We start from the raw sequence: 27,872 nt of genomic DNA on the forward strand, positions 1-27,872 counted from the left end.
AAAGTTTGGCGCCATACAACGGCCACATTTTATGGTGTAGGACATTTTTTTTTCACAATTTATCATCGCCTATATTTGTAGTATCTGTAATTTTACCCGAAACTGTTTTGGTCAGAGTCCCTAGCAGGAGTGAATTAAAGTAACCCTTTTTTTTTTGCAGAAAAATTACCAAACACCATCAAAGCAAAGTTTGCCGCCACAACATGCCCGCATCTTATGGTGTAGGAAAATTAGTTCACAACTTATTATCGCCTATATGTGTGAAATCTGGAATTCTAACCGAAATGGTTCTGGTCAAAATCCCTAGGAAGAGTTTGTTAAAGTATGACACCTTTTTTTTGTGGAAAAAAACCCAACAACCATCGAGGCAAAGTTTGGCGCCATACCACGCCCACATCTTATGGTGTAAGAAAAATTAGTTCGCAATTTATCATCACCTATATGTGAAGTAGCAGTAAGTTTAACCAAAACTGCTTTGGTCAAAGTCCCTGGGAGGAGTTAATTACTGTACGACCCCTTTTTGTGCCCAAAAATGGCCAAAAACCATTGAGGCAAATTTTGGCGCCATACCACATCCACATCTAATGGTGTGGGATGAATTAGTTAGCAATTTATCATCGCCTATATGAGTAGTATCTGTATTTTTAACCAAAACTGTTTTGCTCAAAGTCCCTAGGAGGAGTTTGATCAAGTATGACACCTTTTTTTGTGCCGAAAAAGGACCAAAAACCATCGAGGTAATGTGAATTAAAGTTTGGCGCCATACCACGCCCACATCTTATGGTGTAGGAAAAATGAGTTCGCAATTTATCATCACCTATATGTGAAGTAGCAGTAAGTTTAACCAAAACTGCTTTGGTCAAAGTCCCTGGGAGGAGTTAATTAATGTACGACCCCTTTTTGTGCCCAAAAATGTCCAAAAACCATTGAGGCCAAGTTTGGCGCCATCCCACGTCCGCATCTAACGGTGTAGGAAAAATTAGTTAGCAATTTATCATCGCCTGTATGAGTAGTATCTGTATTTTTAACCAAAATTGTTCTGCTCAAAGTCCCTAGAAGGAGTTTGATCAAGTATGACATCTTTTTGTGCGCCGAAAAATGACCAAAAACCATCAAGGTAAATTTTGGCGCCATACCACGCCCACATCTTATGGCGTAGGAGAAATTATTTCGCAATTTATCATCGCCTATACGTGCAGTATCAGCACTTTAACCAAGAATGTTCTGATCAAAGTCCCTAGGAAGAGTGCGTTAAAGTACAACCCCTTTTTTTTTTCAGAAAAATGGAAGACGAAACCAAGATGGCCGACTTCCTGTCCATTTTCAGGTATGGGTTCTTGAGACTTTTATGTGGGTCCCGTCAGGTTTATACAGTGGGGCAATAAAGTATTTAGTCAGCCACGGATTGTGCAAGTTCCCCCACTTAAAATGATTACAGAGGTCTGTAATTTTCATCATAGGTACACTTCAACTGTGAGAGACAGAATGTGAAAAAAAAATCCAAGAATTCACATTGTAGGAATTTTAAAGAATTTATTAATAAATTATGGTGGAAAATAAGTATTTGGTCAACCATTCAAAGCTCTCACTGATGGAAGGAGGTTTTGGCTCAAAATCTCATGATACATGGCCCCATTCATTCTTTTCTTACCATGGATCAATCGTCCTGTCCCCTTAGCAGAAAAAGAGCCCCAAAGCATGATGTTTCCACCCCCATGCTTCACAGTAGGTGTGGTGTTCTTGGGATGCAATTCAGTATTTTTCTTCCTCCAAACACGACGAGTTGAGTTTGTACCAAAAAGTTTTATTTTGGTTTCATCTGACCACATGACATTCTCCCAATCCTCTGCTGTTGTCATCCATGTATCCATTTTGGTATAAACTCAACTCGTGAGATTTTGAGTCAAAATCTCCTTCCATCAGTGAGAGCTTTGAATGGTTGACCAAATACTTATTTTCCACCACAATTTACTAATAAATTATTTAAAATTCCTACAATGTGAATTCCTGGATTTTTTTTTCACATTCTGTCTCTCACAGTTGAAGTGTACCTAAGATGAAAATTACAGACCTCTGTCATCATTTTAAGTGGGAGAACTTGTACAATCGGTGGCTGACTAAATGCTTTTTTGCCCCACTGTACATCTCCTGTGATTTTCATGTTAATAGTAAAGCTGGTAGGAGAGGAACAATTTTTCAAATTTTAGAATGTTGCACTCGGGAGCCAATTTTGATATTTCAAATTCAGGACCCCCCCAAAATATAAATAATTTTGCAATACCTCAAAAAGGCTGTCCAAACTGAGAAAAGAAAAAACACATAAATTTACATTAAGACAATCAGTGAGTACATTTTCTTCGCATAGTCCGCCCTCTAGTGGAGTGTATTTCTCAGAAAGAAGACTTTGGTTGCAGTTCAGTGACCAACCGCTGACGGCGCTGCGCTGTGAAGCTGCTATTTGACCGCTCATGGACCTTCTTCCTGCCGTCGTCTGCTGCCAGTTGCCTAGAGACTAAACCGCTCTTTTTCCTGTCTCTTCGAAGAAAAAAAACCCTCCGACTAAGATACCGTCGAACTTTTAACGAACACATTTCAAATGGATTTTTTATTATCGGCTTTGCAGCTAGCGGTATGCACCTAGTAAACACGTCTCCTCCTGTTAAGAATGCCGTGTAACGCTTAACTCGGTTATGAAGACTGTTGAAGAAAGATGGATAACTATGTTTTCATCAGGGTGGTTGGGAAAGGGAGCTACGGAGAGGTGAACTTGGTGAAGCACAAGGCAGACAAAAAACAGGTGAGAGAAGTCCTTGGTTGGCATAATAAAGTGTTAACTGTTACAGTTTGGTCATAAATGGACACAGATAAAGCGACAAGTAGCATGTGAAGTAGCACTTAGCCTAGCAGTGCTAAGTGGTTTGTTCACGTCAGGGGTGCCCACACTTTTTCTGCAGGCGAGCTACTTTTCAATTGACCAACTCGAGGGGATCTACCTCATTTATATATATCATTTATATTTATTTATTTATGAAAGAGACATTTTTGTAAACAAGTTAAATGTGTTTAATGATAATACAAGCATGTGTAACACATATAGATGTCTTTCTTTCACGAAGACAAGAATATAAGTTGGTGTATTACCTGATTCTGATGACTTGCATTGATTGGAATCAGACAGTAATGATGATAACGCCCACATTTTCAAACGGAGGAGAAAAAAGTTGTCCTTTCTGTACAATACCACATGAAAGTGGTTGGTTTTTGGCATCTAATTCATCCAGCTTCCATACACTTTACAAGAAAAACATTGGCGGCAAATTCCGTAGCTTGCTTGATTGACATTCACGGCACCCGACGGTCTTGCGAGATGACGCTGGCTGCTGCCAGTTCATTTTTATGAAAAAAATGACCGAGAGGAAGGCGAGAAACACTTTATTTCAACAGACTTTCGCGCCGTCCCTTCCGTCAAAACTCTAAAGGCCGACTGCACATTTCCTATCTTCACAATAAAAGCCCTGCTTCATGCTGCCTTCGCTAACAAAATAAGAGTCTCGGAAAGCTGGCGTGCACAAGTGATGTGCACGGCAGCTTTCTGAGGGATCGCTTGTGCACGCCAGTTTTCCGAGACTCTGTATTTAGTTAGCGCAGGCAGCATGAAGCAGGGCTTTTATTGTGAAGATAGGAAATGTGCAGTCGACCTTTAGAGTTTTGACGGAAGGTACGGCGCGAGAGTCTGTTGAAATAAAAAGTGTTTCTCGCCTTCCTCTCGGTCATATTTTAATAATAATGATCTTGCAGCAGCCAGCGTCATCTCACAAGACCCTCCGGTACCGTGAATGTCATTTAAGTGACGTCTTGGTGAAGATTGAGGATCACTCATTTTTAGGTCTATTTTTTTTTAAAGCCTGGCTCGAGATCGACTGACACACCCCCCGCGGTCGACTGGTAGCTCGCGATCGACGTAATGGGCACCCCTGGTTTACGTGTACTGAGATTGTGTGAAGTCAACCACATATTTGCCAAATAGGCTACAACTTTGATACATTTCCAGGAAAGTAATTTTGTTAGTTTGTTATTATTTACAACATCCACTTAGTGAATTAGTTTAAGTTTGATAAAACTAGATTAAAATGCACCTCTAAACTCAATTTCCATCCATTTTTCTACCGCTTGTCCCTTTTGGGGTCGCGGGGGATGCTGGAGCCGATAGCTGCATTCGGGCGGAAGGCGGCGTACACCCTGGACAAGTCGCCACCTCATCGCAGGGCCAACACAGATAGAAAGACAACATTCACACTCACATTCAATCAATCAATGATTATTTATATAGCCCTAAGTCACTAGTGACTCAAAGGGCTGCACAAACCACAACGACATACTCGTTAGAGCCCTTTATAAGGGCAAGGAAAACTCACATCCAGTGGGACGTCGGTGATAATGATGACTATGAGAAACCTTGGAGAGGACCTCATATTTGGGCAAGGGAAACCGAAAGCAATGGATGTTGAGCGGGTCTAACGTGATACATTCACACTCTAGGGTCAATTTAGTGCCAATCAACCTATTTCCATCCATTTTCTACCGCTTGTACCTTTTGGGGTCGCGGGGGGTGCTGGAGCCGATAGCTGCATTTGGGCGGAAGGCGGATTACACCCTGGACAAGTCGCTAGACTCGCCACCTCATCGCAGGGCCAACACAGATAGAAAGACAACATTCACACTCACATTAACACTCTAGGGCCAATTTAGTGTTACCAATCAACCTATTTCCATCCATTTTCTACCGCTTGTCCCTTTTGGGGTCGCGGGGGATGCTGGAGCCGATAGCTGCATTCGGGCGGAAGGCGGTGTACACTCTGGACAAGTCGCCACCTCATCGCAGGGCCAACACAGATAGAAAGACAACATTCACATTCACACTTTAGGGCCAATTTAGTGTTGCCAATCAACCTATTTCCATCCATTTTCTACCGCCTGTCCCTTTTGGGGATCTGGAACAGTGGATTTCAACCTTTTTTCAGTGATGTACCCCCGTGAACATTTTTTTAATTCAAGTACCCCCTAATCAGATATAAGCATTTTGGTTGAAAAAAAGAGATAAAGAAGTAAAATACAGCACTATGTCATCAGTTTCTGATTTATTAAATTTTATAACAGTGCAAAATATTGCTAATTTGTAGTGGTCTTTCTTGAACTATTTGGAAAAAAAGATATAAAAATAACTAAAAAAACTTGTTGAAAAATAAACAAGTGATTCAATCATAAATAAAGATTTCTACACATAGAAGTAATCATTAACTTAAAGTGCTCGGTTTGGGGATTGTAATAGAGATCCAACTGGATTCATCAACTTAATTCTAAACATTTCTTCACAAAAAAAGAAATCTTTACCATCAATATTTATGGAACATGTCCACATAAAGTCTAGCTGTCAGCACTGAATGTTAGATTCTTGTATTATTTTTCCACAGTTTATGAATTTACATTCATATTTCATTGAAGTATTATTCAATAAACATACATATAAAGGATTTATGAAATATTGCTGCATTTTAGAATGTTTTTAATTAATCTCACTTGTCCCTTGGCATACCTTCAAGTACCTCCAGGGGGCAGGGGTCCGCGCACCTCCAAAGGAAGACTACTGCTCCACTACACGCTTTTACATCACACAATCAATGTACCGTCTCTGTTTCATATTGTTTGAGACAAGTATAGAACAACGCCAGTGGCTGCAAGAGTTACTTCAACAGCCATACAAGTCACACTGAGCGTGTCGTATAAACAACTTTAACACTGTTACAAATATGCGCTACACTGTGAACCCACACCAAACAAGAATGACAAACCCTTTTTGGTAGAATTTCCGCACCCTAACACAACTTAAACACAACAGAACAAATACCCAGATCACCTTGCAGGGCTACAATATACAACACCTCAACTGACGCAAGTAGGGAGGGTGGGGGTGTGGGGGTTTGTTGGGAGCGGGGGGGGGGATGCATATTGTAGCCCGGAATGGTTAGGTCTGCATAGGATTGTGGGTAATTGTTCTGGTGTGTTTATGTTGTGTTACGATGCCGATGTTCTCCCGAAATGTGTTTGTCATTCTTGTTTGGTGTGGGTTCACAGTCTGGCAAATATTTGTAACAGTCTTAAAAAAATTTTTACGGCCACCCTTAGTGTGACGTGTGTAGCTGTTGATCAAATATATCTTACAATAGCTAACGTTCGTCTCACATGGCCAGATGCAACACACAACTGGGATTGCACGCTGTCAGTTCAGGATGTAGGGGCCGCTAAAGGCAGTGCCATTATGACACTTCCTGAATATTGTTGATCTGGTAAAAATCGACACATGGCTTTGAGAGATTTGGCGCCCTGAAATTTTGGAGTCTCCTGGGAAAATTGGGGACGGTGGCAAGTATGGCGCTGTCAAGCACCGTTCATATTAAACTCGCGGGCCGCACCAACATTAAATTGTCATATCAAAGTGCGGGCCGCATAATAATGTCTCGCGGGCCGCAATTTGCCCACGGGTCGCATGTTTGAGACCCCTGGTTTACTTGTACTGAGATTTCTTGAAGTCAACCACATATTTGCCAAATAAGATACAACTTTGATACATTTGCAGGAAAGTAATTTTGTTAGTTTGTTATTATTTACAACATTCACTGTGTGAATTAATTTAAGTTTGATATAACTAGATTAAAATGCACCTCTTAAGTAAATTTCCATCCATTTCCTACCGCTTGTCCCTTTTGGAGTCGCGGGGGGTGCTGGAGCCGATAGCTGCATTCGGGCGGAAGGTGGTGTACAAGTTAGCATTCCATGACCCTAAAATGCACCTCTTAAGTAAATTTCCATCCATTTCCTACCGCTTGTCCCTTTTGGAGTCGCGGGGGGTGCTGGAGCCGATAGCTGCATTCGGGCGGAAGGTGGTGTACAAGTTAGCATTCCATGACCCACGATGCACTTCTGCCTTGACCCTCCCCCGCCAAATTCTTACTGGTTGACGTGTATGTGACGATTGCTGACGTGTGTGTGACGACTGCTGCCTTTTCTTCGTCGAATGAGATTGGCAACACTAAACTGGCCCTAGAGTGCGAATGAGATAAATAATATTATTTGATATTTTACGGTAATGTGTTAATAATTTCACACATAAGTGGCTCCGGAGTATATGTCGCACCCCCGGCCAAACTATGAAAAAAAACTGTGACTTATAGTCAGAAAAATGTGATAATTTATGATAAGAGTTCATTCTTTATTTTTGACAGCCATAATAAAAATCTATACATAATGTATGATAAATAATCGCCTGTTAAGAAGTAAAAAGTCAATAAAATTTAGGATAAATGATATGAGACACTCTGGTTGTTAACATTCTGCTTTTTCCATAAGCATTGTAAACATAATACGACACATTGTTTGAGTTCCTTGCACAATTCCCCAAAGTTCCCATATTCTTGTTGAATGTCGTTATTAATTTCTACTTATTTATCTACTCAGTTGCCTAGAGGTTAGGGTGTCCGCCCGGAGATCGGTAGGTTGTGAGTTCAAACCCTGGCCGAGTCATACCAAAGACTATAAAAATGGGACCCATTACCTCCCTGCTTGGCACTCAGCATCAAGACTTGGAATTGGGGGTTAAATCACCTAACATATTCCCGGGCGCGGCACCGCTGCTGCCCACTACTCCCCTCACCTCCCAGGGGGTGTTTAAGGGGATGGGTCAAATGTAGAGGACAAATTTACACATTGTGTGTGTGACAATCATTGGTACTTGGCAGTCTTGGGTTCAATCCCAGGCTCGGGATCTTTTGCATGTTCTCCCCGTGATTGCGTGGGTTCCCTCCGGGTACTCCGGCTTCCTCCCACCTCCAAAAACATGCACCTGGAGATAGGTTGATTGGCAACACTAAATTGGCCCGAGTGTGTGAATGTGAGTGTGAATGTTGTCTGTCTATCTGTGTTGGCCCTGCGATGAGGTGGCGACTTGTCCAAGGTGTACACCGCCTTCCGCCCAATTGTAGCTTAGATAGGCACTAGCGACCCCAAAGAGAATTAGCGGTAGAAAATGGATGGATGGATGGATGGATGGATGGGTCTGTGCATTATTTTAGCCAATTGTAAATGTACCGCATCTGGTAAATTCATGTACTTAAACATATGGCAAGATGCCTTCTCATTTATTCTCACCAATTTCCTTCCAAGTATGTCATCAAGAAGCTCAATTTAACCACCTCGTCAAAGCGGGAACGGCGGTCCGCCGAGCAGGAGGCGCAGCTTCTTTCCCAGCTGCGACATCCCAACATAGTCACGTACAGGGAGTCCTGGGAAGGCGTTGACCTCCAGCTTTACATCGTCATGGGCTTCTGCGAAGGAGGCGACCTCTATCACAGGCTCAAGCAGCAAAAGGGCGAGCTGCTACCTGAGAGGCAGGTGGTGGAGTGGTTCGTCCAGATTGCCATGGCGCTGGAGGTAGGTTTCCCATAAGATTACAAGTCCGTGTGAAGTCCAATTCTGTTAAGTCGCTTCCGTAATAACTTTCAGTACCTGCATAAGAGAAACATTCTTCATCGGGACCTTAAAACACAGAATATCTTCTTGACAAAGACCAACATTATCAAAGTCGGGGACCTTGGCATTGCACGAGTATTGGAGAACCAGAATGATATGGCCAGCACGCTCATTGGGACCCCTTACTACATGAGTCCAGAGCTCCTCTCTAATAAACCTTATAACCACAAGGTATCTCATTTACATCCTTTTGTTTTTTGTTTATAAAGAGAACAGTTTTACAATGGATATGTTTTCTTTTTGTAGTCCGATGTATGGGCTTTGGGTTGCTGTGTGTACGAAATGTCCACGCTTAAACACGCCTTCAATGCCAAGGATATGAACTCGCTGGTCTATCGCATTGTAGGAGGAAAGGTAGGTTTTAAATGTTTGTGTTACACCAGGGGTCCCCAAGCTTTTTTCCACCAGAGACTGGTTTAATGTCTGCATTATTTTCACGAACTGACGTTTCATGTGTGGCAGATAAAAACAGAGCTTTAAAAATCAACTCACTATCACGTTGAAGTAGTGGGAGCCCATCTTTGCGAAAAGATGGTCGCCGGCACATTGATGGCATATACCAGTGTTTCTTAACCATAGGCCGCGAGCGCCCCCTATAATATAATGCAGTGTTTTTCAACCACTGTGCCTGGTGCCATGAGATACAGTCTGGTGTCCCATAGGAGTTTATGTAATTTCACCTATTTGGGGTAAAAAATATTTTTTGCAAACCCGTAATTATAGTCTGCAAATGATGTGTTGTTGTTGAGTGGTTGGACGTTGCTGTCTCATAGCTCGACAGAGTAACCGTGTAATACTCTTTCATATCAGTAGGTGGCAGCAGGTAGATAATTGCTTTGTAGATGTCATAAACAGCGGGACTCAGCGTGCAGGTAAAAAGGTATTTGATGCCTAAACCAAAAATGAACAAAAGGTAAGTGCCCCTATGAAAGGGCATTGGAGCTTAAGGAAGGCTATGCAGAACGATACTAAAACTGAACTGGCTACTAAGTAAACAAAAATAGAATGCCGGACGACAGCAAAGACTTACTATGGAGCAAAGATGGCGTCCACATTGTACATCCGAACATGACATGACAATCGACAATATCCCCACGAAGAAGGATTAAAAACTAAGTAAATGCGGGAAATATTGCTCAAGGGAAGAGATGAAACTGCTACAGGAAAATACCAAAAAAAGAGCGCAAGACAAGAAGTAGAACAGTACACACAGGAAACCAGCAAAAAAGTCCAAATAAGTCAGGGTGTGATGTGACATGTGGTGACAGTACATCTACTTTGAGACAAGAGCTATATTGATGCATCCTTGGTTATGCTTTAAAGTCATATCCAACAATTGCAACAACGACTTTTTACCATCAACCGAGTTTCGTTTTTTTAATGATTTCTGCTGGTGGTGTGCCTCCGCATTTTTTCATCGCAAAAAATGTGCCTCAGCTCAAAAAAGGTTGAAAAACACTTATGTAATGTACCGGTATCTGTTTTTTCAGCTGTGTTCCACACAGGCCACAGCGGTACTTAGTTGTAATACATTTTTCTACCGCTTGTGGCAGTAATGACAATGTTAAACAAACAGAAGAAGTCTGGCGCTATATATATATATTTTTTTATTTCTTGTGCGTCCCGGTACCAATCGGTGGTTGGGGACCACTACTATACAGTACTGTAAATGAAAGAAAAAAAACCTGTAAACGAAAAAATATGCACAAAAATAAAAAGATATAGTGTTAAAAAAAAAAAAAAATGAACGAAAACACATATAAAAAACAAAAAAATTAATTAACTTCTTCTACACAGATTTCACTTAAAGCGGATATTTTTTGGAACGTGACCCCAGCGTTTAGCGAGGGGACGGTATATTCGATTTTGTCCTCAAAATTCTACAAACAATACCCCCATAATAAGAATGTCAAAGACATTTATTTTTTTTTTTTAGAATTTTTAGTAAAATTATAAAAAATTACCATGGAGCTCAAAAGTGAGATTTGGTGCATCCTGTTTCAACCGATAGTCCTTGATATGTTCCTACAGCTTCATTTGAGTCCATCCATCCATCCATTTCCTACCGCTTGTCCCTTTTTTGGGGGTTGCAGGGGGTGCTGGAACCTATCTCAGCTGCATTCGGGTGGATGGCGGGGTACACCCTGGACAAGTCGCCACCTCACTGGTGTTAAATCTAATTGGTTGGACATAATCTGGAAAGGCACACACCTGTCTATAAATAAGGCTCCAAACTTGACAGTGCATGACAGAGCAAAAAACTTAAATTAAGTCAAAGCAATTGTCTGTAGACCTCCAAAACAGGATTGTCTCGAGACACAAATCTTGGGAAGGGTACAGGAAAATATCTTCTGTCTTGAAGGTCCGTACATGGAAGACGTTTAGATCTACCTGGACTCTTCCTAGAGCTGGCAGGCTGTCTAAACTGAATGATCAGGGGAGAAGAGCCCAAGTCAGGGAGGTGACCAACACCATGGTCACCCTGCCGGAGCAACAGCGTTCCTCTGTTGAGAGAGGAGAACCTTTCAGAAGGACAACCATCTCTGCAGCAATCCACCAATCAGGCCTGTATAGTGGCCAGACAGAAGCCATTTCTTAGTAAAAAGTTTGCCAAAATGCATGCACCACAAAGTCTCTCAGACCATGAGAAACAAATTTATCTGATTTGATGAAACGAAGAGTAGGAAACCCGGCACCGCTCATCACCAGGGCAATACCATCCCTACAGTGAAGCATGGTGGCAGCAGCATCATGCTGTGGGAATGTTATCCAGCAGCAGTAATTGGGAAACCAGTCAGGATAGAGAAAAATATGAATGCAGCAATGTCCAGAGACATTTTGGATGAAAGCCCCAAGCACCCAGCCATGATATCAAAGGAATGGCTTCATTCATTCTTGAGTGGCCCAGCCATAGCCCCGGCTTGAATCTGATTGAACATCTCCGGAGAGATCTGAAAACGACTGTGCACCGACGCTTCCCATCCAACCTGATTGAGCTTGAGAGGAGCTGCAAAGAGGAATGGGTGAAAATGACCGGAGACAGTTGTGCCAAGCTTGTGGCTTCGTATTCAAAAAGACTTGAGGCTGTAATTACTGCCAAATGTGCATCAACAAAGTATTGAGGAAAAGCTGTCAATACATACAGATGCTGGTCATATTATTAGAATATCATGAAAAAGTTGATTTATTTCATTAATTCCATTTAGAAAGTCAAACTTGTAGAATGTATACATTAATTCCAAAAAGACTGATACATTTCAAGTGTTTTTTGCCAAAAAGGAGATGATTATAGCTGACAACCAATGAAAACCCTAAATTCAACATCTCAGAAAATTAGAATATGGTGAAAAGGGTCAGATATTGAAGACACCTGGTTCCACACTCTAATTAGCTAACTAACTCAAAACACCTGGAAAAGCCTTTAAATGGTCTCTCGTTTTGATTCTGTATGACACACAATCATGGGGAAGACTGCTGACTTGACAACTGTCCAAAAGATGACCATTGACACTTTAAAGAAGGAGGGCAAGACACAAAAGGTCATTGCCAAAGGGGTTGGATGTTCCCAGAGCTCTGTGTCCAAGCACATTAATAGAGAGGCGAAGGGAAGACAAAGATTTGTGGTAGAAAAAAGTGTACAAGCAAGAGGGATAACCGCGCCCTGGAGGGGATTGTCAAACAAAACCGATTCAAAAATTTGGGGGAGATCCACAAAGAGTGGACTGCAGCTTGAGTCAGTGCTTCAAGAACCACCACGCACCGATGTATGCAAGATATGGGCTTCAGCTGTCGCATTCCTTGTGTAAAGCCACTCTTGAATAAGAGACAACGTCAAAAGCGTCTCGCCTGGGCTCAAGACAAAAAGGACTGGACTGCTGCTGAGTTATGTTTTCAGATGAAAGTAAATTTTGTATCTCCTTTTGAATTTAAGGTCCCAGAGTCTGGAGGAAGACACGAGAGGCACAGAATCCACGTTGCCCGAAGTCCAGTGTCAAATTTCCACAATCGGTAATGGTCTGGGGTGCCATGTCATCTGCTGGTGTTGATCCACTGTGTTTCCTGAGGTCTAGGGTCAATGCAGCAGTCTACCAGGAAGTTTTAGAACACTTTATACTGCCTGCCGCGGACCAATTTAATGGAGGTGAAGATTTCATTTTCCAACATGACTTGGCACCTGCACACAGTGCCAAATCTACCAGTACCTGGTTTAAGGACCATGGTATCCCTGTTCTTGATTGGCCATCAAACTCACCTGACCTTAACCCCATAGAAAAGCTATGGGGTATTGTGAAGCGGAAGATGCGAGATGCCAGACCCAACAATGCTGAAGAGCTGAAGGCCACTATTAAAGCAACCTGGGCTCTCACAACACCCGAGGAGTGCAACAAACTGGTCGACTCCATACCACGCCGTATTGCTGCAGCAATTAAGGAAAAAGGAGCTGCAACTAAGTATTGATTGCCGTACATGCTGAAACTTTCCATGTTCATACTTTTCATTTGGCCCACATTTCTAAAAAATATTTTTTGGTACTAGTCGTGACTAATATTCTAATTTACAGAGATACTGAATATGGGATTTTCAGTAATTGTCAGTACTAATCATCAAAATTTAAAGAAATAAACATTTCAAATATATCACTATGTGTCTAATGAATTGATATAATATGTAAGTTTCACGTTGTGAATATAATTACTGAAATAAATCAACTTTTTCATGATATTCTAATAATATGAACAGCACCTGTATGTATACTTAAGTCTTTTTACTGATAATACATTTGCAAATATTTCACACAAAAAATGTTTACACTTTCACATTGTCATCATGGGGTATTGTGTGGAGAATTTTGAGGACAAAAATGAATTATTCCACTTCTGAAAAAGGCTGTAACATAAAATGTGGGAAAAGTGAAGCACTGTGAATACTTACATGTTTGAAGAAGGTCCCGCATGATACGGACCCACTCCTATAATTGCATGTTGTAGACAATCACGTGAACAGATTTGTTCTCTGTTACCTCAGCTGCCACAGATGCCAATTAAATATGACCCCCAGCTGGGAGAAATGATCAAGAACATGTTGTGCAAGAAGCCCGAGGACAGGCCCGATGTCAATTTCATCCTGCGGCAGCCGTACATCAAACGGCAAATTGCCATCTTCCTGGAAGCCACCAAAGTGTAAGTGAGCCGGACTGGGCATTGGTTTTTGGACGGACTAAAATGTGATCTTTGACTCACTTTGCTGCCTCATGTCTAGGGTTCACATTACTTCTACAGTATTTTCTTTGAGTGAGTAGTTTAGTTTTCAAACTGTTTGTGAGAGTCCATCCATTTTCTGCACCACTTACCCTTGTTAGGGTCAGGATGGAACTTATATCAGCTGATTTCCACCGATAGCCTGCATTGCCAGCATGTACCCTGGACCGGTCGCCAGCACAAAAGGAACACATAGATAAACAATACTGTGAATCTTTTGACCCCACACGATTCGATTTGATTTGATTATTGGGGGTAACAATTGGAATCTTGATTCAAAACGATTGTCAATTCAAAATCTATACTTTTTTTAATAACATTGGGTGCCGGTTCTATGATAAACTACATAAAATAGATAAACAGCTCTGATACATTTTTGTGTTACTTAAAATAAACTGAAATGCTACCCAAACATATAATAAAGTAAAATACAAATAAGGCAACAGGAGAAGTATCCAACACTTCTCTTTTCTGAAGTAAATCTGTATAGCAGGTATAGATCATCTACATCAGGGATGTCAAACTCGTTTTCATTCACATCGCAGTTATATTGGCAATCAGAGGGCCGCTTGTAACAGCGAATAATGTATGAATTTGCCTCCGGATATCATTATTAATTACTACAGATGTCCGATAATGGCTTATTTGCAGATATCCGATATTCCGATATTGTCCAACTCTTAATTATCGATTCAGATATCAGCCAAAACCGATATATACAGTTGTGGAATTAACATATTATTATGCCTAATTCTGTTGTGATGCCCCGCTGGATGCATTAAACAATGTAACAAGGTTTTTCAAAAATAAATAACTCAAGTTATGGAAAAAAATGTCAACATAGCACTGCCATATTTACTATTGAAGTCACAAAGTGCATTATTTTTTTTTTAACATGCCTCAAAACAGCCGCTTGGAATTTGGTAAAATCTCTCCCTGAGAGAGCATGAGGAGGATGAGGTGGGCGGGATTTAGGGGAGGGTCGTAGCGGGTAGAGGGGGGTGTACATTGTAGCGTCCCTTCAGAGTTAGTGCTGCAAGGGGTTCTGGGTGTTTGTTATGTTGTGTTATGGTCCGGATGTTCTTCCGAAATGTATTTGTCATTCTTGTTTGGTGTGGGTTCACAGTGTGACGCATATTTGTAACAGTGTTAAAGTTGTTTATATGGCCACCCTCAGTGTGACCTGTATGGCTGTTGACCAAGTATGAATTGCATTCACTTGTGTGTATAGGTATTATGTGATTGGGCCGGCACGCAAAGGCAGGTTTACTGGCGCTCTGTACTTCTCCCTACATCTGTGTACCACTCCGTACAGCGGTGTTTTAAAAAGATATACATTTTACTTTTTGATACTGATAATTTCCGATATTACATTTTAAAGCATTTATCAACCGATAATATCGGCAGCCCGATATTATCGGACATCTCTATTAATTATATATATTTTTTAAAGTAGACTGCCAATTTTGCAGTAAAAATTTTACTTTTGCAAAATTTACCTTTTTAAAATATTGTGTTTTTGTATTTAATTTTTTACAACATTTTTCGGTAAATAAAAATACAGTACCTCTGTTTTTTGGAGGGTTTTTTACAGAAAAAGCTGTGTTAAATTTCCATTGTTTTTTTACAACATTATATTGTGAATGGAAAAACAGTACAAGTCATGTTTTTATTCTGGCAATTTAGCTGCCAGTTTTTCTACCGTAAAAACAAATGTACCATCTTTCCATTAACAGTTATACAGCGTTAAAAACAACAACCGTAGATTTTACTGTCAAAAAATGGCAGCTGGGTCAACAGAATTTTAACGCAAAAAACCGTAGTGGTTTTTTTCAATGCTGTAAAGAAAAACATAAGATGTATTGTCATTTTTATTAATTTGATGGGTAGTTTGCTATAAAGTTAAGTATTTTTATTTATTTTTATTTAAACAAACATGTTTGGAAAGTATGATAATATACTGTAATCTTTGTTGCAAAAATAGATACTATTAAAGTTTAAAAGCCATGCATTTTCAGCAGTACATATAATTTTTCTGTCACAATGAAAAAAAATCAATTACATTTAGTGAGAGAAAATTAAGTAATTTATTAACACGTATCATTTTCAGGTGTTTACGGGCTTATTGTCTATTGTGAGCGAACTGTGGTGCTGAATTTCCCCCAGGGATCAATAAAGTACTTTGTATTCTAGGTAAAATGATGTTGCGGGTCAGATCTGGCCCCCGGGCCTCAAGTTTGACATCTGTAATCTACATCAGCAATATGATTCGTCTGAGTGGCTGGACAGGACAGATCCCTACCGCCCACACACCCCAGACCCGCCAAAAAAAGATTTTGGATCTTTTTATAATTATTAAGAATTGTTACAAATAAGAATCGCGATTCATTCAAAAATCTTTTTTAGACCCCTAATAAACAACCATTCACACTGTGAGAGTCAACATGATAAATATTCCCCTTTTGCACATTTATTTTTTTGGTCAACTTACATGTTTGTTATTGTTTATTCAGTAGATATGCAAACGTTTTTTAAAAAATGCTTTTTTTTTAATCAGATTAATTACACTTTTGAATTTGGATTATTCCTGATTAATCACTCGCTTGCATAATTTGAATTAACTGGGAAAAATAGCCGGATATTGGGACACAAATGCAATTTTATTGTCAGAATTGTATACAAGAAAATTTTTAAATGTTCTACTTGGAAAGCGCATCATTTATTTGGTAAAAACTTGGCAATAGTTTTGTCTTAAAGTCAAGTCAGGTTGGGATGTTGAGTGAAATTTGCCAGAAAGGACTTTCCAAATCCTGTCCAACCAGCTGAATTTACCACAGGTGGACTTCAATTAAGGTGTAGGAACATCTCAAGGATGATCAATTGAAACAGGAGGCTCCTGAGCTCACTTTTCAGCTTCATGGCAAAGGCTGTGAATACTTATGTACATGTGATTTATTAGTTTTATATTTTTAATTAATTTGCAAAAAAATCTAAAATAACCCTTTTCACAATGTCATAATGGGGTATTGTGTGTAGAATTTTGAGGACAAAAATACATGTATTCTATTTTGGAATAGGGCTGTAGCATGACAAAATGTAGAAAAAGCGCCGTGAATATTTTCCGGGTTGTATACTTTGAATCACTACCAACTACCAAGCGCTTTGACCATGACTGTTACACTCAAAGCATTAGCTCTTCAGTGTTTGTGTTAGGATACGTGTTCTTTCTAAAATGTTCAAACAAGTCCTACACTACCTTTATGTTGTGGTCTTTCTTTGTTTTTCTTGCTCAGAAAAACTGCCAAGTCGAGAAAAAAAGTTGCTGGTGGCAGCAATGACATAAGAAACAACAATGCAGCCAATGTGGCGACACCTCAGCCTAGGCCCCCAAGTCCTCGGCAAGAAGCTCCCCCCAGGTTGAAACAGGTACTTGTTTGACGTACAGCCTGCTTATTAAGACAGTGCATGTCTACACCGACATGGTTCATTTAAAAAAACAAAAACACGTTTTCCACAATGTAAATGTCTGTACACATAAAAACACAATCACTCGCTGTCATGTTCATTTTGGCAAATCAGAAGCCTGAAACAGTGTGCGTGGATTTTGATTATAGTTATATAATATATCACTATATTGGTAAACCAAATCAGCTGTAAGGCTGCACCTAACAATTATTTTGGCAGTCAATTAGTCAACGACTACTTTAACGATTAGTCGACCAGTCGGATAATAAAGCGTACACATATTTAATGACTAATCGACTTTTAAATGCAGATTAAGTTATTTCAGGGATGTGCTTACGAACAACAAAGATGACTAGTTAAGTCATAAATATTTATTTATACTGTAACTGTGCTGCTCATTCAGCAGTTACAAACATTAAAATGATTCTGAAAATGTTTTCATTGAAAGAGAAAGGAAAGGCACAGTGCTAAAAAAAAAAAACTTTTTTATGTATTTAAAAAAAGAACTGTTAAGTAGCAACAAAGAAAACAGCAAAACACAAAATCCAACTTTGTCAAATAGAAAAGCATTTTGTGATGTTTGAAAAGTTGCAAACTAATATATTGACTATTGATTAACTCTTGGCAGTTTTATCACTCCAATAGACTCAATGTGTAGAATTAAATATTTGATTAATTATTAAAATGTTTGCTATTTAATAGATTGTATGTTTAATCTTATGATACCTCCGCATTGGTGTCTATCTGTCTGAGGTCTGAGATAGGGACTTGTCCAGGGTGTTCCCCGCCTTCTCCCGGAACGCAGCTGGATAGGCTCCAGCACCCCCTGAGACCCCATAGGGGACAAGCGGTAAAAATGGGTGGCTGGATGGATGTTTAATCTTATGATACCTCCGCATTAGTGTCTGTCTGTCTGAGGTCTGAGGTGGCGACTAGTCCAGGGTGTACGCCGCCTTCCGCCCGAACGCAGCTTGAATAGGCTCCAGCAACCCCTGAGGGACAAGCAGTAGACAATGAATGGATAGATGGATGGATGATTAATTTTATGTTATGTGTTTTATGTGAAAAGACATTTAATAGGCTCATATTAGTATTGTAATCCCCTCTGCCCCGCTCTCGTCCTAAACTAAACAATGATGAGATGGACATTTAAAACAGTGACTAAACTACGTACCTAAGGCCCTGTTTACACTAAGCCGGATAAGGTAAATCCCACCTAACCTTATCCGTTTGCACACACAACAATGCCACTGTTTAAGACCCCCTCCCCCCTTCGTCCGTCGGCGCTACGCGACATAATACGCATGCGCGGAAAAATGCAAAAATGATGGCACAGGGGCATTGTTACCACTGTGTTACATGGCTTTTCCTTTTAACAACACTCAGTAAACGTTTGGGAACTGAGGAGACCAATTTTTGAATTTTTCAGGTGGAATTCTTTCCCATTCTTGCTTGATTTACACCTCAAGTCCGTGGTCTCCATTGTTGTAGTACGCTTCATAACACTCCACACATTTTTAATGGGAGACAGGTCTGGACTACGGGAAGCCCGGCCTAGTAACCGCACTCTTTTACTATGAAGTCACGCTCCATGAAAAAGACGTGGCTTGGATGGCAAGATATGTTGCTCCAAAACTTGCATGTACCTTTCCGCATTAATGGTGCCTTCACAGATGTGTAAGTTACCCATGCCTTGGGCACTAATACACCCCCTTACCATCACAGATGCTGACTTTTGAACTTTGTGCCTATAACAATCTGTGTGGTTATTTTCCTCTTTGGTCCAGAGGACACAACGTCCACAGTTTCCCCAAAAAAATGTGAAATGTGGACTCGTCAGACCACAGAACACTTTTCCACTTTGCATCAGTCCATATTAAATAAGCTCAGGCCCAGCGAAGCCAGCGGCGTTTCTGGGTGTTGTTGATAAATGGCTTTAGCCTTGCATAGTAGAGTTTTAACTTGCCACTTACAGATGTAGCGACAAACTGTAGTTACTGACAATGGTTTCCCAAAGTGTTTCTAAGCCCATGTGGTGATATCCTTTACACACTGACTTCGCTTTTTGATATAAAGCCTCCCAAGGGATCAAAGGTCACGAGCATTCAATGTTGTTTTTCAGCCTTGCTGTGATTTCTTCAGATTCTTTGAAACTTTTGATGATATTACAGATTGTAGATGGTGAAATTCCTAAATTCCTTGCAATAGCTTGTTGAGAAATGTTGTTCTTAAACTGTTCGGCAATTTGTTCACACATTGTTCACAAAGTGGCGACCCTTGCCCAATCCTTGTTTGTGAATGACTGAGCATTTCACGGAAGCTGCTTTGACACCCAATCATGGCACCAACCCGTTCCAAATTAGCATGCTCACCTGTGGTATGTTCAAAATAAGTCTCAGTCTTTTTTGCCTTTTGTGCCAGCTTTTTCGAAACATGTTGCAGGCCTCAAAATCCAAGTGAGCTAATATTTGCAAAAATAACAATATTTTCCAGTTCGAATGTTAAGTATCTTGTCTTTGCAGTCTATTAATTTGAATATAAGTTAAAAAGGATTTGCAAATCTTTGTATCCTGTTTTTATTTACGATTTACACAACGTGCCAACTGCTCTGGTTGTGGGGTTTGTAATACAAAGTGTAACATTATTACAGTACAATAGATATTCCCCTTTAATAGAAGTAGGCTCAGAACAATTTTTCAGCCAATGAAGGGCTCAAACAGACTACAATTAAAACACGAGTCTCATGCTCTGCCAGACTGATAAATGTTTTAGGCATCATCTACTTATGGATGTTTGTGTTGTTATTTGTTTCTGTTTTATCTCCATATTCTTTCAACAGAAATCAAAATTACAGCACTCCAAAAATGTGAATGGTCCCACAGACGGCAACTCAGTACAGGTGCCTCCGCCTCCTAAATCCCCCTCGCCAGACGTTCTCAAAAGCTGCGTCACATTGTTGGCGACTGTCAGCAATGTCCAAATTGACATTCCTCCACAAGAAGACGCCGATTTTATGAAGAGGCAGGTGGAACCACCCCATGCTGAGAAAAAAGATGCCTCCCTACCTCCTACGCACAATAAGCCCCCACTGAAGTGTGTATTAGACAGAAGGCCAGGAGATAAGAGAAAAGTGCCCAATGGATTTGCACACATTTATCCACTGAAAGAAACGTTTTGTGTCCCTGAGAACAAGGCGGCAGATATTGACTTAAATGACAACACCTTGGAGCTCCTTAGAGAGGCTAACATGCCGAATCCAAAATTGGAGGACGAGCAAGAAGCAGCTTTGGAAAACAGATCTGCACGCATAATCAGTACGGTAAATGCTGAGGGGAATAAAAATGGGTCAGGGACGAGATCTCCAACTCAACATGAAAACATACAAGTAAGAAGAGTACTAACACCAATAGATGTCTGCTCTTTGGTTATTCTCACGTGTGAATTGATGCCTTTTTAGGAAAATCTGGAAACGAAAGAAGAGCTGCTGGAAGCCTTACCTCCAACTGTGGTAAATGATCAATAATTGTATTCATTCTTTGACTCGACTGGGAAACAAATATAGGGTAATTAAAAAAAGAATACGCCATAATTATCATTCAATATTTCAAAAATGAAAAACAATAGAAAACCTAGCTTGAACACATGTTTGTACATAACTTTGAGTATTTATTTCATGCTTTACAAGTGCTCAGTATGGCCACCACCGGCAGCATGGACAACCTCAAGACGATATGAGAATTCATCCCAAACGCGCCCTGGGATGTTGCGATCCACCATGTTGATTGCTGCTGTTATTCACCCTTTTGAGGGTAAACAAATACGTGGTTTTCCTAAAATTGAATGTCGCCGAAAGTATTACATGACCACAACGGTGAAATACTAACACAATAAAATTTGGATAACTCCTGTATCAAATGACCATTGATTCAGTCCGTTACAATGCTTGAAAACTGAATAAATGCGTGAGGATTTTGGCGTATTCTTTTTTTAGTCACCCTGTATTTGTACTTACAAACAGACAAACGTACGCACATACACACAATTGTTCATACATACATTTATACATACACACGCACATACATAGGGACATACACTCGCACATACAGTACAGGCCAAAAGTTTACTGCTTTGCACACTCTTGGCCTTCCATACGCTTCAAGAGATAGTCATCTGAAATGGTTTTCACTTCACAGGTGTGATTGAAGCTCATCGAGAGAATGCCAAGAGTGTGCAAAGCAGTAATCAGAGCAAAGGGTGGCTATTTTGGCAAAACAAGAGTACAAACATTTTTTTTCAGTTATTTCACCCTTTTGTGTTAAGTACATAACTCCACATGGGTTCATCCGTAGTTTTGATGCCTTCAGTGACTATCAACAATGTAAATATTCATGAAAATAAATAAAATGCATTGAATGAGAAGGTATGTCTAAACCTTTGGCCTGTACTGCACGAATATAGTGCCTACATCCACACACACATTCACTGTAGAAACATAGTACATAAACACATACTGTACATATACAAGCACATATGCATACATACACTCAGACATATAATCACGTTTCCTCAAACATATATTAACTTTGTTTCCCCCCCACCCCCCAGGGGAAATGAGGTAAAACACGGCACGCTGATAAAGCTTAACTTATTTTTACTATAACAATCTACAAGGTTAATATTTTGCTTTTCTGTCTTCCCCACCATTTATCTGCTTTGTTTTGTCATTTACATTTTCATCACATATATGTATCGTTGCATTTGGAACAATTGTCTTGTTGATAATTGAGGTAATTTGTCATATCATATTTGTACATATTGTATTTGCTGATGTTGTTATTGTTGTCTCTGTCTTATCCGCCTCTTGTCCCTGCAATTTCCCCCTCTGTCTTCCTTTTTTCTTTCTTTCTATCCCTTCCTGCTCAGGTCTGGCTGCGCCAAATGTCAAATAAATCCATTTAATAAAGTCAAACACAAGAGAAGTACCCAACCCTTCTCTTTTCTAAAGTCAATGTGTACAGCAGATATGATCATCTACACCAGACCTGGGCAAATTAAGGCCCGAGGCCGCATGCGGCCCATTAAGCTTTTAAATCTGGCCCGCCGGACATTACCAAATATATTTTTTTATATCTTTAAGATCGAAACTGTAGCCCCCATTACAATGTGCAGTGATGTTTTCAAATTACCATGTCTTTAACTATACATTGTTTTTCAATGGCTGTAATCTGCAATTTTGCATTATATAATAGTTACAATGGTAATCTAAGTCACAACAGCTCAGGGTGGGTAGTGTTTCCACAGAGTGTTTCCAGAGGGGCCAGCCTGAAATGTGGGTGTCAGGGACAGACGCGGAAGGAGATTTTTATTACAAAGTTGTAAAGCTTAAGGATGGATCAGATTGTCGGTGGGTTTTCTTTTACCCTTTCCGTTCATATTTTGCTGTTTGTTGCAATTTGCTTCATTGGAAAATATGTCGATTGAGAGGGGGTGTGATGTTCATTGTTGTCAATATTAGGTGTTTTATTGTTCATAGTTAATATTGTAAATTCCACATTCTTTAATTTCATGTACAAACCCTGTTTCCTTATGAGTTGGGAAATTGTATTAGATGTAAATATAAATGGAATACAATTATTTGCAAATTCTTTTCAACCCATATTCAATTGAATGTACTACAAAGACAAGATATTTGATGTTTAAACTCTTTAACTTTTTTTTTTGTGCAAATAATAATTAACCTACACTTTCATGGCTGCAACACGTGCCAAAGTAGTTGGGAAAGGGCATATTCACCACTGTGTTACATCATCTTTTCTTTTAACAACACTCAATAAACGTTTGGGAACTGAGGAAACTAATTGTTGAAGCTTTGAAAGTGGAATTCTTTCCCATTCTTGTTTTATGTAGAGCTTCAGTCGTTCAATAGTCCGGGGTCTTGTTGTCGTATTTTACGCTTCATAATGCGCCACACATTTTCGATGGGTGACAGGTCTGGACTGCAGGCGGGCCAAGAAAGTACCCGCACTCTTTTTTTTACGAAGCCACGTTGTTGTAACACGTGCTGAATGTGGCTTGGCATTGTCTTACTGAAATAAGCAAGGGCGCCAATGAAAAAGTCGGCGCTTAAAAGGAAGCATATATTGTTCCAAAACTTGTATGTATCTTTCAGCATTAATGGTGCCTTCACAGATGTGTAAGTTACCCATGCCTTGAGCACTTATGCACCCCCATACCATTACAGATGCTGGCTTTTGAACTTTGCGTCAATAACAGTCTGGATGGTTCGCTTCCCCTTTGGTCCGGATGACATGATGTCAAATATTTCCAAAAACAATTTGAAATGTGGACTCATCAGACCACAGAACACTTTTCCACTTTGCATCAGTCCATCTTAGATGATCTCGGGCCCAAAGAAGCCGGCGGCGTTTCTGGATGTTGTTGATAAATGGCTTTCGCTTTGCATAGTAGAGCTTTAACTTGCACTTACATACGACAAACTCTATTTAGTGACAGTGGTTTTCTGAAGTGTTCCTGAGCCCTTGTAAGGTTATCCTTTAGAGATTTATGTCATTTTTTGATACAGTGCCGTCTGAGGGATCGTAGGTCACGGTCATTCAATATTGGTTTCCAGCCATGCCGCTTACGTGGAGTGATTTCTCCAGATTCCTTGAACCTTTTGATGATATTATGAATGTAGATGTTGAAATCCCTAAATTTCTTCCGATTGCACTTTGGGAAACGTTGTTCTTAAACTGTTTGACTATTTGCTCACGCAGTTGTGGACTTACGGGGTGTACCTCGCCCCATCCTTTCTTGTGAAAGACTGAGCATTTTTTGGAAAGCTGTTTTTATACCCAATCATGGCACCCACCTGTTCCCAATTAGCCTGCACACCTGTGGGATGTTCCAAATAAGTGTTTCATGAGCATTTTTCAACTTAATCAGTATTTATTGCCACCTTTCTCAACTTCTTTGTCACGTGTTGCTGGCATCAAATTCTATAGTTAATGACTATTTGCACAAAAAAAAAAAATAAGTTTATCAGTTTGAACATCAAATATCTTGTCTTTGTAGCATATTCAACTGAATATGGGTTGAAAAGGATTTGCAAATCATTGTATTCCGTTTATATTTACATCTAACACAATTTCCCAACTCATATGGAAACAGGGTTTGTACATTCTGGGTGTCTCATTCCGTTTTATAAGGCGGTCCGTCATAAAGTTTTTAGGATTCATACATTATTGTGAGGTTTTGTATTAGTGTTCCTAGAAATTGATATTCTGGCCCCAGGACACAATTTTTTCTCTAAATTCGGCCCCCCGACGCAAAATAATTGCCCAGGCCTTGTCTACACCAACAATATGAGTTGGCTGAGTGGCTGGACAGGACATAAAATAAAGAACACGTATTAATTCTTTGACCCTTTTTTTTGCCTCATAAGAATGATAAAAGAGGTTTTCAAATATGCTTCAGTAATTGTGTCTGTTTAGGAACCTATTGAAGAAGAGTGTCCCTCACTAATCAACACACCAGGTCTGAATGCTCCATTTGTGACCACAACGGAACCTGTCGGCATACATCAACAAAGTGGGAGGAGCAAAGGCCGGACCAACGGTGTTCAGGAAATGGTAAAGAGCTCGGTGACTAAATATTGACAAAAGCATTTCAAAATCCTTGATTTTATTTCTTCAGCCTGAAGCGGCAGCTCCCAGGCCTCTGCCTCCACCTCCTGCTTCTGAAACGGCAGCAACGGAGGTGAGGAAGAGAAACAAGGACACTGAGAGCAAGAAAGCTAATGCGAGGGTGATCCCGAAGGCTGTTTATTCTTCTGGGGACGGACCATTCCTTATACCACAGGTATGAGACTTGCATCATCATTTTTAACAGGTTTACATCCAAGCAGGGCCGAAGATATGGTTAAGATATGCATTTAAAACTCCAAATCATGAATGACAAGGTGCTCCATATGAAATTTTACCACACACATATATTCTCAGCCGCTTCCCGCTATGTCAACCCCACCAAGAAAATGGCAAAATGGCATAGTTGATTTAGGAAGGTTTACAGTTTCCCCCTAGATTGCCAAGAACCTGTGGCAGTGGGGGTGTGGTTCAGAGCGTGGGGTGGGTGTGGTTACCATGATGTCATCGTGTAATTAAGGTAATTTGTTGTAATGATATGATTTTCTTTAAAAAGGCAAAAAAAAATCTACTGGCAAGATTGCTTTTATTGTAAAATGTGCGCTTTATTGTGACACTGATCAAAACCGGAAGTTGTGCTGCTAACATCTTTTCTTTCATTTTGTCCGTCTGTATTTAGTTCCACAGTGTAATAAACATCGGGAAAAATAACTAGACTCTGGCATCAAATCATACATTTAAAAAAAATCTGTTTTATTATTAGTGTTGGCACATCCATTCATTTTATACCACTTGTCCCTTTCGGGGTCGCGGGGGGTGTTGTAGCTTATCTCAGCAGCACAAGTCGCCACCTCATCACATATTTTTTTTTATATCGTTTTGCTCTTTTTTTTGATTGTTGCTGCTTTTGTAGGTACATGACAAAACATTTCAAATGCAATATATATATATATATATATATAAAAAAATGTCACCATTGTGATTGGCCAAAAATAAAAAAAAGCTATGAATTTTTAAAGTTGAAAAACTAATTGCTTTTTTTCCTGGATTATCCATTAAGACATAGAGAAATGTGTGACCTGTATTTAGCAAAGTGAACTTTGAAACAACATTGCTCCCTTATTCGTCATAAATGCATGAAATGGAAAGTAAATGTATTAGTTAAATAAGCCAAAGAAAATCAATAATGGAAAAAATAATATTTCATTTTTAATCATTCAATAAGTTGCGTTGCAACGTTACATTTACCACAACAATAGCTCTAAACATACATATTTTTAAATAGGGTTTTCAACAAAGGGTACCTTTTTGAAAAGGCAATCTAAAACAATCTATTTGCATTAAAAATGTCCTAAAATGCTATTTAGAGCAAATAAGTGTGCATTATACTTTTCACGGTGGCAGAGGGGTTAGTGCGTCTGCCTCACAATACGAAGGTCCTGCAGTCCTGGGTTCAAATCCAGGCTCGGGATCTTTCTGTGTGGAGTTTGCATGTTCTCCCCGTGAATGCGTGGGTTCCCTCCGGGTACTCCGGCTTCCTCCCACTTCCAAAGACATGCACCTGGGGATAGGTTGATTGGCAACACTAAATTGGCCCTAGTGTGTGAATGTGAGTGTGAATGTTGTCTGTCTATCTGTGTTGGCCCTGCGATGAGGTGGCGACTTGTCCAGGGTGTACCCCGCCTTCCGCCCGATTGTAGCTGAGATAGGCGCCAGCGCCCCCCGCGACCCCGAAAGGGAATAAGCGGTAGAAAATGGATGGATATACTGTGATACTCCCTGGCCATAGTGGAGTTTAGAATGAAATGTTACACAAATGATGGCAGGGAGCGTCATGGCTGCCGCCTCGAAGGGATGTTCAAAAACATTATGGAATTTACAGACTGACTTCATATTTCAGGTTTTTAAAGACATATAAAAACGCTAGTATGTATAAGTAACGTGATATTAACTTATCTTCGTGTATATTTCTTTACGATCTTGCGACGTAGAATTTTTCGTCGTTTTCATACAGGTGTCGACGAACTTCCGGAAAATGCGAACTTCGTCGTCAACCTATGTGCTCGTCAATTGGTACACAAATAAACCTAAATAGAGAAAACCACGACGCACATGGCTAATCAACTCGAACTGAGCGGTCGCAACCCGCCGGTGCAATAGAAAAAAGTAGGTCAGCGTTCGATTGTCACGTGTCTGTTTATTCTACAAAGTACTTTGTTGAGGGTTTTTCCAGTGTACAATGCCTTTCGTGACTTTTGCTTTATTATAAACGACTAACAACAAATCTAGCATCTTTTTTCTGGTCTTATTATAGACTGTGTTCGCGTTTAGAGACTCTACTTCTGTCCCTCGTCACACTTGCCGCTGCTCCGGTTGGACTTTCTCTCCTTGATGTCCTCTTAATATTTGCACATTTTGTAGAACGCTGTCTGCAAATATATCTGGGGTATATTAAAATATGTCCACATTGCAGACATGCTGCCTCCGCTGCAGACAATCCCGTGCGTCTTGCTTACGTCATCCCAACATACTGTTTCGGCAGCGGTGGTCAGTCTTTTTTTGGCGGCCAAATTTTCGCTGCATCACTAGTAAATAGTGTGTAAACAATAGTGTTCGTATAATTTAAATTCGATGTTCATTGTTCTCATGATTGTTAACACAGCCGTGCCTAAAGGTGGATTGACGGAGAATGAGGTATCGATGTTGGTAGTGTGTTTTGCCATTGGGCTGGTTGTCAGCATAAGATTGGCAATAAAAGTTACAAATAGCGTCGGGCGTTGTGACTTTTTTGGAAGCTCAAATACTTTATCAGGGCCCGAGCCGTGGAGCAAGGCCCGCAAGGGCCCCATTGAAGTTGCTGAGTTTTTTCTTCCATACGTTTAGACGCCTTTTGTAAGACCCTTTAACATGCACGAAATGTCCC

At 40.2% G+C, this 27,872-nt stretch overlaps 1 protein-coding gene across 3 annotated transcripts in view; it reads left to right on the plus strand.

The window, feature by feature from the left end:
• Window positions 1-1,308: 1,308 nt before the first annotated feature.
• The window catches only part of nek4 (NIMA-related kinase 4), a 39,296-nt gene continuing 12,732 nt past the window's right edge, over window positions 1,309-27,872 (plus strand). For 2 of the 3 annotated variants that reach the window (XM_061922649.1, XM_061922647.1), the window contains exons 1-11: window positions 1,309-1,327; window positions 2,734-2,797; window positions 8,218-8,484; window positions 8,557-8,754; window positions 8,830-8,937; window positions 13,609-13,763; window positions 17,135-17,267; window positions 20,146-20,691; window positions 20,764-20,814; window positions 24,800-24,937; window positions 25,002-25,166. In XM_061922649.1, coding sequence (XP_061778633.1) covers window positions 8,371-8,484; window positions 8,557-8,754; window positions 8,830-8,937; window positions 13,609-13,763; window positions 17,135-17,267; window positions 20,146-20,691; window positions 20,764-20,814; window positions 24,800-24,937; window positions 25,002-25,166 — 1,608 coding nt within the window. In that variant the 5' untranslated portion in view covers window positions 1,309-1,327; window positions 2,734-2,797; window positions 8,218-8,370. Of the gene's footprint in view, window positions 1,328-2,494; window positions 2,798-8,217; window positions 8,485-8,556; window positions 8,755-8,829; window positions 8,938-13,608; window positions 13,764-17,134; window positions 17,268-20,145; window positions 20,692-20,763; window positions 20,815-24,799; window positions 24,938-25,001; window positions 25,167-27,872 lie in introns of those variants that run through there. The other variant, XM_061922648.1, reaches the window with a different exon arrangement.

Source organism: Nerophis ophidion, linkage group LG16, assembly GCF_033978795.1.
Source record: "Nerophis ophidion isolate RoL-2023_Sa linkage group LG16, RoL_Noph_v1.0, whole genome shotgun sequence".
Taxonomy (NCBI): Eukaryota; Metazoa; Chordata; class Actinopteri; order Syngnathiformes; family Syngnathidae; genus Nerophis; species Nerophis ophidion.